Source organism: Branchiostoma lanceolatum, chromosome 14, assembly GCF_035083965.1.
Source record: "Branchiostoma lanceolatum isolate klBraLanc5 chromosome 14, klBraLanc5.hap2, whole genome shotgun sequence".
In the NCBI taxonomy this organism is placed as follows: Eukaryota; Metazoa; Chordata; class Leptocardii; order Amphioxiformes; family Branchiostomatidae; genus Branchiostoma; species Branchiostoma lanceolatum.
Window position 1 is genome coordinate 17099744 of NC_089735.1, and position 12074 is coordinate 17111817.

General features: G+C 38.7%; 1 protein-coding gene across 1 annotated transcript in view; it reads right to left on the minus strand.

Moving 5' to 3' along the window:
- Positions 1 to 220: 220 nt before the first annotated feature.
- The window catches only part of LOC136448432 (anthrax toxin receptor 1-like), a 38714-nt gene continuing 26860 nt past the window's right edge, over positions 221 to 12074 (minus strand). Inside the window, exons 9-18 of the mRNA XM_066447988.1 lie at positions 10251 to 10311; positions 9987 to 10085; positions 9216 to 9285; positions 8814 to 8895; positions 3774 to 3872; positions 3207 to 3239; positions 2933 to 3013; positions 2063 to 2185; positions 1594 to 1674; positions 221 to 1265 (exon numbers count right to left, since the gene is read on the minus strand). Coding sequence (XP_066304085.1) covers positions 1236 to 1265; positions 1594 to 1674; positions 2063 to 2185; positions 2933 to 3013; positions 3207 to 3239; positions 3774 to 3872; positions 8814 to 8895; positions 9216 to 9285; positions 9987 to 10085; positions 10251 to 10311 — 759 coding nt within the window. The 3' untranslated portion in view covers positions 221 to 1235. The remainder of the gene's footprint in view (positions 1266 to 1593; positions 1675 to 2062; positions 2186 to 2932; positions 3014 to 3206; positions 3240 to 3773; positions 3873 to 8813; positions 8896 to 9215; positions 9286 to 9986; positions 10086 to 10250; positions 10312 to 12074) is intronic.

The following is a 12074-nucleotide window of genomic DNA, read 5'->3' on the forward strand; positions in this document are numbered from 1 at the left end:
CCATAGGTGAGGAGGGGGGGCGCTATATTGTATATAACTTGTCACGACCTAATGATGATGATGATGAGAAAAACACGATGAAGTACGCGGTGTTGAATTACATCTGAAATACGTCATGCATGACGCCTCTTGCTGTTACTGGTTCGGGAGTTTATTCTGTTGTGTCGCTAAACGTAAACCTATCTCATTGTTTTGTATAAAGAAGAGTCGTGACTAAGGATCATACTTATGCCGTTCTTTATTGCCCTTGAGAACTGGCTTTAGCATGATACAGGCATGTGGACAAAAGTGACATTAATTGGTAGCGCACCATAACTGGTAGCGCCACGTTATAAGCTATACGTTGATTAAATAGATGCGTTAGACGATGGACGAAAATTGCCCATGAGAACTGGCTTTAGCATAATACACCTCGACATGTGGACATGACCCAAAGTGGACATTAATTGGTAGCGCACCATGACTGGTAGCGCTACGTTATAAGCTATAAGTTGATTAAATATATGCGTTAGACGATGGACGAAAACATATATTAAACGCATTTGATCATTACTTTTTGTCTTTTCTATCTGGTAGTTGATAGTTGTATTCGGCATTTACGATGTTTCCATTTTTACACATGTTGTTCAGGATGCAATAGCAATAATTCATTTGCCTCTATTCAGGATAACTTTATCGGTGGTAAACGATTATGTATTGATGTCCGTATGACATAGATTGCGACAATTTTTAACAAGTTCATAAGATCGTGCATGTACCCCTGTACCTATAGCCCCGCATTAAAGAAACCTAATTATATGATAAACAAAGAAAATGCCACTCTGAAACTACGGATAGAGCTTATGTCGTAATCACTAGGAGTTGTATCAAAGTTATCAATACAACGTTATCTTTAGCTGTTGAGTCAAAGGCCACTAAGTATTTCTCTTCGGGAATTTCACAAAGTATTCTAAGCTAAAACTATTTACAGTACCACTAATGGTTGTGTTGCAAATTGTATAAGGTTTCTTGTTGTCATCGGACATTCCGAGAAAAAACTCATCTTTATATAACTAACGGATAAACTCAATATAATCTACAGATCCACAGTAGCAATGATAGTTATTTTCAATTTTCTGCAATATTTCGAGGACCAGTGGACGTAAACTGCAATATAGTATGTTGATGTCAAGTTGAAATATGGTTAGCTTTCTACATATACATGCACAGGGTGGTGATGTGTTTTTTCCTTCATCTCACGTTCTTCTCACTGCGATGCACAAACTCTGCAAAAACAGAAATAAACAGTGGTGTGCTAAAATAAGGATTATTAGAAAGCATATTTGTGTGTTATAGCTTCCTGAGAGCAACGTCGAGGAGTGGTAACGTATATGGCCTTGTTTGATAGTCAATGTTTAATGATACCAAAACTTTCCAGATGCGTGCATCTTCTTCTCTACCAACTTCAACTTACTGAATGTTCTGTAGCCTATATATTCTATGACCCCACTACCAAGAACGTACAACCAAGAATCATTCTGACACATTTTAAAGGAATAAAACTATTTGTATGAGGTAGAATGCCCGATAAAGGAAGGGTGAACATCATAGTACCTTGTCTCCCGGCCTTGGTCTCATGATGTCAACTCTGTGGTATTGCTTCAATAGATAATCACTACATATTCGGAGTTTCCCCTGTGCAGTATATGAAATTAGTCACAATATTTTACCAGAACAGATTTAACAATACATAGGACATATGAAGGTTTACTACAAAACTGTCTCTTTTTCCATTAACACCCATCAACACGCTACATGTAATTGCAGATTAACTGTATGTAACTAACTTTGAAAGTCGATTTTAAAAATCTCTTAGTAACGTGATTAATGTACAGGAGATACAACCAGGGTTCCAATAAAAACTCCTTTTGCCAGTTGGATACGGTCTTTGCAACCGTTAGATCTGCTTGGAGATTAGGAGATACCATCACAACAACAACAATTTCTTGAAAAGTGTAAAAACAAACAAAGATACAACGCATGAACTGCATTTCAAACACTTAGAACAAATAATGTTGCATACCAGAATAGTTTCCCACAATGTTAGGGACTTGGGCATTGGCTCTTGTGGAACTTCTATCTCAGCGTCTTTGGGGCGGTCTAGCTTTGCTCCTGCCTCTGTTGATCCAAGTCCTCCCCATTGTACCTTAATTGAGAATATATTGTTGATAACAAAGAAACAATTTGACAGAAAACGCATTGCTCGGAGGTTATCTTTCTACCTCAAACTTTCTTATTGTGAAGAAAGTGAACTAGTAGCTCTCCAAACAAAATTCTGTACCGTGAACTTCTCATCACCGTGAAAAAACTGTTATTATTCATTATTCCATATCTGTTCTGCAAATCACTTGCCGCCACCGTGATGTCTATTTTCCTTACACCGTGAAATTTTGCTACCGTGAAGATAAAGTGAATTATAGTAGTTAGGTCTGAGAGGAGACCCTAACATCCCTCAAGCAATGATGCTTATGATAACGTTCTGAAGGATTCAGATCTCCGGTGGATCACGTGATGATGATGAAGCAGCTTACAGGTTATAAAACGTATTCAATGGCCATAACATTACTACGAACGACCATTGCTTGCAACTTTTCCTTTACATGACCAGATGATGTATTGGGGAGGTCATCGCGAATCTACTTTGGGCGATCATCATTCATCTTCTCTGTATTATCCTCGTAGTTAACATGCAGGTTGATTTCAACTGTTTTCTTGATGATCTATGTTGCGTTTGAAGTCTGTACGTCAATTTCTCATGTATCTCCATGTGATTCATGAAGCTTCATGGCAAAGTAGTATTCATGTGCACATTGATTTTTGCAAAAACTGATATCAGTATTAGATACAAAAATGCACCCCCCAGTTTCAATGTCAGCGATAATTTTCCTCATACCTGCATACGGGACATTCCTCCCGCGCCTCTTCCACCGTAGTAGGAAGCACTGACTTTGGGCCACTTGGGTTTCGGCTCTTCCTGTGTACAAAAAAAATCGTCTTGACGCAAAACAAAGAAAGGCTTCTGGAGATCTTTCCTTCATACTTAGCAAATATGTACTCAGTCTTGTTGAAGATGAAATGATATCTCAAACTCTATAGTCCAGAATGGAGGTACACATTAAAAACAAAAACGCAGTAGAGAGAGTCAAAGATAGATAATAAATTTATACCTCTTCTGCTTCTTCTTCTTTGTCACTGATGACCTATAACACAGACAATATCAATCTTATTTCGGCTACAGCAGCTATTTACAGAGATTGCAGCGACAAAATCACAGGCTCCTTGTCTTATAGAGTGATGCAGGATTAAACCTAGAATGAGCCATGTAGACACACGACGGGAGTATAACGCAAAAAAAATGTTTATCCAGTTGCTTGAGTAACTATTTTTGGCGTATAGCGCATTGACTTTCTACCTACTGATTAGAAAGTTGAGAAATACCGTGTTTAAGACAAATGTCAAAGATAAATCTGCTGGGGTAAATTTTTACCTTTATTAACATGAAAAAAATGATAATTTGCATAACATTTTTCACATGTCATGCCAGGGAGACGCCTGCTGGTCAGGGCTACTACTGTTGCCACAATCACAAAAGCAGCGGGTGAGCTCTGTATGTTAACTTTATAAAACTGAGCTCGTCTGCAATTCTAGAGGCTGGCCTTCCTTGTGGGTGTAATACGATACTGGTTATGATTATAGGCCTGTTTAGAAGGTGTAAAGGAAAAGATTTGACTCACTACGTAACAGCAGAGAAGCTGCCAGAACCACCAGAGAAGCAGTAGCGCCAGGAGGAGGAAGAGGAAGAACACGGGGAGCACGATCGCTGACACATCTGTCTGTGAAAATTAATATAGATAATAACCCTTTATTTCCTGTCATATGCACGTGTTTTGTTTGTTTGAACCTTGTTCATATCTGAGAAGCCAAAATCGGCACCTAGATCGCTTTTCTTTGAGGTGATCGGCGAAGAGGTAAGGGTCAGACAAAATATTACAGAGGTACACAGTCATTTTTAAAAGTCCTAATAATGTTGATTTGATTATATGGATGGCATCCTCTGGGAACCCCAAAACGGATGCGAGCGTGCGAATGAAAAAAACATCAAGTGCTTTTCAAAAAAGCTGGCGTTTTGGCTACGTTTATGAGTGTGAATTGTCTTTTCCCTTTTCTTGAAGTAAAATCTGCCAGAGAAAGTCACTCAAGGGCTGTTGAGTCTATAAGAAAAGTTGTCATTTTGGGAAAGGAGTACTGTTTTAATAGAGAAAGGCAGATTGGGGAAAGCAATTTTGAAGTTACGGCACTTAACTTAAGTGCTTTTGAAAAAGCTGGTCTTGGCCTACAACTTGTACTTATTTCTAAAATGCACAATAGGCTCATTATAAAAGCTATCAATGTAATTATGTACATAGCACGCAATAAAACATAAAATTTGAAAAAGCACCATTGAATCATAAGCACTATGGTAATTTAAAAGTGAAATAGAGGTTCATAACAGCTAAGGTTCTATCTAAAATGACTACCAAATGTCAAACAAGTATTTAAACCAATGAACAGCTGCCTCATCCCTATTATTCTGGTTTCCGCATTTACAACATTTCTTCCTTATTTTCCTGGATAATTTGGCTAAAATTCATGAAAATTCCCATATTTTTGTGCCGAGCGGCGTCACTTTCCACGTCCGTGTTGTCTGAATGAAGTCGTTACTGAACAATGGAGCATTTGCTACTGTAACAAAGGATCGCTGTTTTGCAAACAACATCAAGAGCCTCTGTTTACATCGGGAATAGAAGTTTAGTGGCGAGTGTTTTGCAAGAATCATCTTACCGCGCATAGGAGCCGCTGCACGGTATTTTCCATTACAATGAACAGAAAAATTCGAATGCCGGGTTTGGAATCTATGAATTAAATGAATATTTGAAAATAACAAATATAAAATATTTATTTATCTATTAATGAAAAAAATAAAAATATGATATTCATAAATATGATATTGATAGATTAATATAATATTGATATATATTTTTGATATTTAATATCTAAAAATAAAAAAAATCCATGCACTGACTCGATCCTGGATCCTCCTGATCCGAAGCACTACGACGTAATATGTTGAGCTAAGCTGTAGTGTGTTACCTGCGGCACTGTACATAATGCTTTAACCTCACTACATGGTATCATTTATGTCGATTTTTGGTCGTTTTCTTGACGAAATCATTTTTTTTCTTCTGCAATCTTGTGGTATAGATGTAATATGGTCATTTTTCAGGATATCAAAGTCCGAAACCACAATGCAATGATATTTCCGAACAGTTGTAGCAGTTACATGCGGTCGCCCTCCTATGTGTCATGCAAATCAAGCCTGCCTGAAATTTCTTGCTCACTTGCCATATAAGGCAACGGCTATACAAGAATTTTGGAATGTATTGCCATATAAGGTCATATGGTGTGCGACACAGTGTTGAACCATCGAAGCATCCTGCATGCATGCAGGCCCATGCATCGAAGGTAAAAGCCAAGACATTGCGTTTCGGCGCGAAGGCGCCAAAACGCAAAAAGGTTGTAAAAAAAAGAGTTACCTAAATCATCAAAAATGTACGTGGTCGGGAAGGTTGAACAAATTACTAATACACAGAGTATGGTATAGCGAATTATGGATTCTTCATTTTCACATCTTCTTCTTTGACTTTGGAATTGATTTTAATATTCTACGACATTGGTATCAGTTTCCAATATTTCTTTTTTCTACTCTACATCATATGTTTGATCATTATGGAGCTGCTTTGTGCGATGTACAGTATAGTCGAAAACTCTTTTTATTTTTGGAAACGAACGAAAATTGATGCGCGCGCGGATGTCATCCATATAATCAAATCAACATGGCCTAACTCTATCAACATATATCATTACATATATATGGTACAACATATACAATTGGTACAACATACAACATATAGTAGGGCTAGTGTTGGTTCATGGTCCGTGTCCGTTCGTTAGGACGTTGTTAAATGGAGGTCCCGTGTTTGGGGAGAGCCACACCCCGCGCACGTTAAAGAACCCACCACACCTTTCGAAAAAGAGTAGGGGCATGCCCCGGGGGGCGATGGTCCAAACCTTACAGTCTGGTCTGGGTGATAGTCACCTGTTATGTCAATAGTAGTCCACTGTTTTCTGCTGCTGCAGTAGTTGAAACATTGATTGTTATGTCAATCCTTCCACAAATGTGGTCAATCCTTCCACAAATGTGGTCAATCTGAATAAATAAATAAATTTCCGTTACTTCAAGAGTCTCTTTAATAAGTCAGATTCGGAGCCGTACGTGTGTCTGGCGGTAGGCAGTTCCAGACATTTGGTCCACGGTAGGCTACCGATCTTCTGAAGGTCTCTCGCTAAAGTTTGGGGACAACCAGCTGACTGCTTGTGCTTTGCCTGGTTTTCCATGTCCTTTGGTACAGTACAAAAACATCTGTCGCATGTAGGGTAGCAGTTTGTAGTTTAGGGCGTTTTGGATTAGTACTGGTGTGTTACTTTACTGTCTTTTCAGCCCAGCCGAGAGAGCACTTCGGTTGATGGTGTCCTGTTCGGGGCCTTTAGTGTCAGTTTTCCAGCCCGATTCTGCATACTTTGAATCTTCTGTAGGTCCTGGTCGGGGGCAGCTTCCCGTGATGTGCAGTCGCATGTGATGCGGGGTAGGAAGATGACATTATACAGGGTACAAGTGCTGAGGTTGATATGAAAGGGTTGGGAAAATAATAGAAATTGGCCAAATAGAGTGAATGGTATGCTAAGGGAGTCGGCTACGGAGAGAGGGTCAAATCTGCCAAACTGCGCCTGCGAATGAAACCCTCGATGGCCAAACTCCCCAGGCAAATATTCTCCTTATAGCCGGCGCGGTTAGTCTGGTACAGACTTCTTTGCCTGGTCCCTCACTTGAGCTGTCGATTGATAACCACACAAAGGTAAGTGTATTTGTCACATGTTTTTATGTTGACGCCGTTGACATCCAAGTTGGGAATGTTGCAGCTTGCCAGTCTCCTGCTTGTTCCGATGAGCATGCTTTTAAATTCATTGAAAACGATAACTATAGCTCACTAATTTTGTTCTTTAATCTGCAAGTTACTTTATTTGCTGGGTTTTCCATCGTTGATTGATTATGTATTAAGAAATCTCATAAGAATTCGAAAGGCAACATTTGCACGAGCAAATACAGCAAAGTTCACCCATATCCCTCCCCATGCAAAACTAACTTGTTCCAAAGCCACACCTGAACCAAAGCATATACTAAAACTAGAAAGGTAATACATGTAATGGACTCTTCCGGTGGCGACTGGACCAACAAGTATCATGCAAATTTCCGTATGTAAACAACTACACCTTGCTTGCCAAAGATTTCTTCTATGGAAGAATTTCGATTTCGCAATTCGATAGTCCAGAAGCTTTAAAAAATCATGCTGGACGTACTGCAAATTTCGATGCGCATTTCGTACTGGAATACAGATCTAGAGCATTACATTTATGATAGAAACACCTCAAGAAAAGCTTACGTGTTGCAGAAACTCGCGCGTATTGAACGCCACATACAAATGAATGTAGCTTAGATCATTACAAAACGTCCATTATTGCATGGGGAGGGATTAAGATATGATGTGTTTGCTTAGGAGCAAATGACGGTCTTTCTGGTTTCAAAAATGATTTTGAAGGGCTGTATACGTATGCCAAACATATGACTGAGGGCCTGAGAACATGCACAAGAAAGGCACATGCCAAATCTCACATTATTGTTGCTTAAAGGCACCCAGAGCATTTTATGAGGCTTGAAAGCTGGAAATATTCTAGTTGCTGTAATCTCTATGAAATTGACATTAGATGCCACTGTTTATCACATTTTTGTGATAATTTCATATCAATAGTGCTCATAAGTGGCAGAAAAATAAGTTACATGGTGATCTTTTAGTTTCACGCGCCTAGTATAAACAGACTGATACCATAGCACCGCCAACATCCGTCAAAACGTAGAAATGCAAAATAAAACCATAAAGATGCAAATATTTGTTGGACATGCAGTCACTCTCTCAGTTTTTCAATTCGTGTTTCAAGCCTCATAAAATGTTCTGGGTACCTTTAGTACCGTGACCTAGGAACTGAAGATACATATATTTAATTGTTCTGAAAATAGCCAAAAATTGAGAAAGATAAATCTGAAGTAATGTATGCTACAATTGTGACCAAAGTCCTAGGCAGTCCCATACCACTTTTGGTATAGATACTAGTGCACCTAAGCCAGAAATGCAAGGTAAATTTATTAACCAAATTTGCCAATTAGGCCCTTGCATTTGTTAATGTAGTGCTCCCATTGGCTGTCACTTCCAACACTATATATGGCATTGGAAGTGACAGAAGTGGCAATATATCACCCAAATAAGCCCCAAATAAATCATTTTATGCGATGTTTTCCAAAAATGAAAATGATCCTTTCAGTAAATATCCAACTCTACTGAATTTCAGGTTTTCATACCATGGAACCAAAGGCTAAGATATACGTTTTGTCCATGGTCCAGGACAACTTTGATTACCTGAGAATTTTGATTTAATCATCTTGATGGAATATGAATATACATGACCTGAATACAATCGCAAAATCTTTAATTAGAAACAAGTGGTCAGCTACAAATTAGAGAGATGACAATAGAAAAGCAACCGACAGATGTTACTAGATGTAAGTTCAAATGGAATTAAATTATCTCCAAAAGTCACTCTATAAGGTGTTACGACGTTCTTACCGGAGTACAATCTAGAGCTTCAATGGTAACGTTGCTGGAAATGAAGGTCTTTCCGTTGACGCTTACTTGAAGCACAACGAAGCTATGAAAAAAGAGCAAAATACAAAATTCTTATCATTCACGGCGTTCCTTTGGACTTCGTTTTGTTAGTATTGATGCAAAAAATATGGCAATGGTAGGACCATCAATTACAATTTACAAATGACATCAACTTATTATGACAAACCCACCCTTAGGCAATTGTTGTGATCTTGATTAGCAAAGTTTAGGATATTTAACAGTTAACTCCCTTGGTAATTTCCACTACATTGGTGGAAGCTGATGAGCCAATACTAAAGTCAGTAACTGTCAACCGGGCGTGTCTAAAACGTCAAGCGCGTTTAAGGAGATGTCAGGACATACCTTCCAGGCTCGTCAATCTTAGGAGCTGGGCAACGCAGATAGTCGCTTCTCACTTCCTTCGGCCTGTAAACTGGAGAGTATTACTTATTATAGATTGCAGCTTATAATAGATAACGTAACACGATTCATCAATGAGTATATATTATTATATTAATATACCCAGATAACGTCGACCAATCAGAAATCACTATTTCATATCGCATATGACACTGTAACGTCATAGAAGTGCCACAAGTGGTGAATGATAAATATCAAGTGGTCAATTATTACAATAAATGACTCCTTCACCTGTTCTATTATGTAGGGGAGAGGACTATTTTCGTCAATATCGATAGCACTTTTCTCTGTTAAAAAATACCGTCTTTTACCGTCTTAAAAGAAACCAGATCTTACATGTAAATACATGTACATGACAAAAACAAAGAATCATTACAATACAAGTCAAATTTAAACAGGAAGGGACGAACACACTATTCTTGACACCCTCACTGGGTGAAACCGCCCACAGCCTTATATGGCTAGATTTTGTTGACCAATCAGAAGGAGTAGAGAAGATATCCGTGTTGCTCGCTCGGACTTATTCGGTGGTCATAACAAAGGACCAGGTCTTATGACGCGAAATACACTTTGGGGTGTGTCATTGATCCTTAATTGTACACGTTACTGGTTTGGATGTTGTTATTCTGAAAAAATTCACTGGAATCAAAAAGATAAGACATGAAATAGTTTTATTATTAGAATACAAGAAAATAAGACTAAATGACTAAGTACCTTGGTTGTCTGTATCGTTCAGTCTGAAGTTGCAGAAGACGTTTGATATATTGTCGGTTTTTCTGAAGCCATTTCCCCAGACATCAACCTCAAACCCAGCTGGGGAAAATCAGCAGGTCAGAACATGCGCATGTTACATATTTGGAGAGGATAGACACAACTTTTCTCATGATGATAGCTTGCTATATTGGATTGACATTTGGACTATTGTGGACAAGGACTTTTTGCAGGAAGAAACGAAGTGGTTTGAAGTTGTATATTTACCGTCAGCACAAACAAACGGCGGTGATGCGGACAGGATTTCTATGCAGGATTTGTTGACGACCTAAGAAGTGGTTGGGAATAGATGTACACAATGTTTTGCTTCTACATATCATATGTATGACTTAAAACTTGCTATGCCATTCAATATAAAACCAGTGTGGCAATGAAAACCCATTCCCATGGCGAGCGTGCATCTATTACCTTCACCAAGAATACGTATATTTGTCTGTGGACAGCGTAACGTGTCAGATTGTGCTCTCCATGCTTTCTACTTCGTTATTTTCTTTGTCCCTGTGGAGTTTATAAAGAAGAAAAAAAATGACAAAGCAGAAAGCCCGACGAAAACGCCTAAAACACGTCAAAAACCAGCCGGAACCCTCTGCTCAGATTGTTGATGAATCTTGATGATATTTGGTATGTTCAAGGAGGTTAAAGGTTTAACTTCCTTAGTTTGTTGGTGATGGCGGTTGGCAAAAGAAAGAAACAATTAGGTTTTAGGCCCCATGGCAGCTTTCTATGGCACTTCAGCGGAACTTTCGGTTTGGATATCCCTATCTCGTTTTCTAAACAAGCTGTATATCTTAGTAGGTAGATAGGCTCAACATAAGAGGCGCCACAAAGAGTACTACAAGAAGCTGTTTGGGTGCTCAGACGGTGTCCACAAGATACGCCGTGCAATTTCGTAGAACAGAAGGTAGATTGCATTATGATTTCATCAGGCGTTCCTGGTGGGTAAAGTTAACGTGACCTTTCAAATGTTATCGGATCAGCACTACGGTAAGTCGTTATCGGAGACATGTTTCATTACGTGGCATTGTAAAAGAAATGAAAAAGTGGTAGCTGCCGGCCAAGAAAACTACAGATAAAGAGCAAGCTGGCACAGAGAGCATGATGAATAACATGTTATCCGCTATGTTTGCAAAATTGATGTGGCTGTCGTTACATATTTAACGAGGGATTTGCTAGATATCAAATGACATTGTATGTTATGTATTTGTACAGAGATTAAGTAAATTGCGTGATGCAAGCTGATACTGTTATTTCAATTATGCATGGTCAACGAAACTTTCACCCTATCTAGACCAGTTGGGTTTTTTTATTCCTGGAGCGCCCCCCCCCCCCCTTAAAGCTTCCAAACAGTATATGATCACAAAATTTGCAGGGGATGATGTACATGCAAATCTTGATCACCCCTGTAATGTTAGTATCGTTATGACGTAATTATGACGTCATCGTACCAATTTAGCAGAAATTATAGATATTTAATCATAAATGTTACAGTAGATTACATACGATATTAGTGATGTAGGAAAACAAATGTGGTTTAGCAGGAAAACCTTGAAACCGCAAAAAAATGTATATTATCATCATAGAATACTTACCTACTAAATTCTATGAAAATTCACCAAGTTTGGTAGTCCTTGCACACGTCGTTCGACAGTTATACGACGTGAAAGTTTGGCGCGGGCACTTTTTAGCCACATAACTAATTTGTCACTATCAAGCTTATTGGTCGCAACTTTAACTCGTCATGTTTATTCAGCCGAAACATCGTAACGCCGTTTGCAATAATTGCCATCGGGCAAGTATACAATTATAGAACAAGCAATGCTACAGGTGGGGATACAAAGGCTGACTTAAATGAAAGCTACACAAAAAATTGAAAAGTCTGCTATAATATGCTTGATATATCCCAAAGTCAAGTTCTTACTTCAATTTGTTTCACATAAGTCTGTCATAGTTCTGGGATCTTCCACTGTTTGTTACTTATGCCGTGCTGACGTCTTCTCACCTGATCATTGAATTATGTGACTTCAGTGTTCG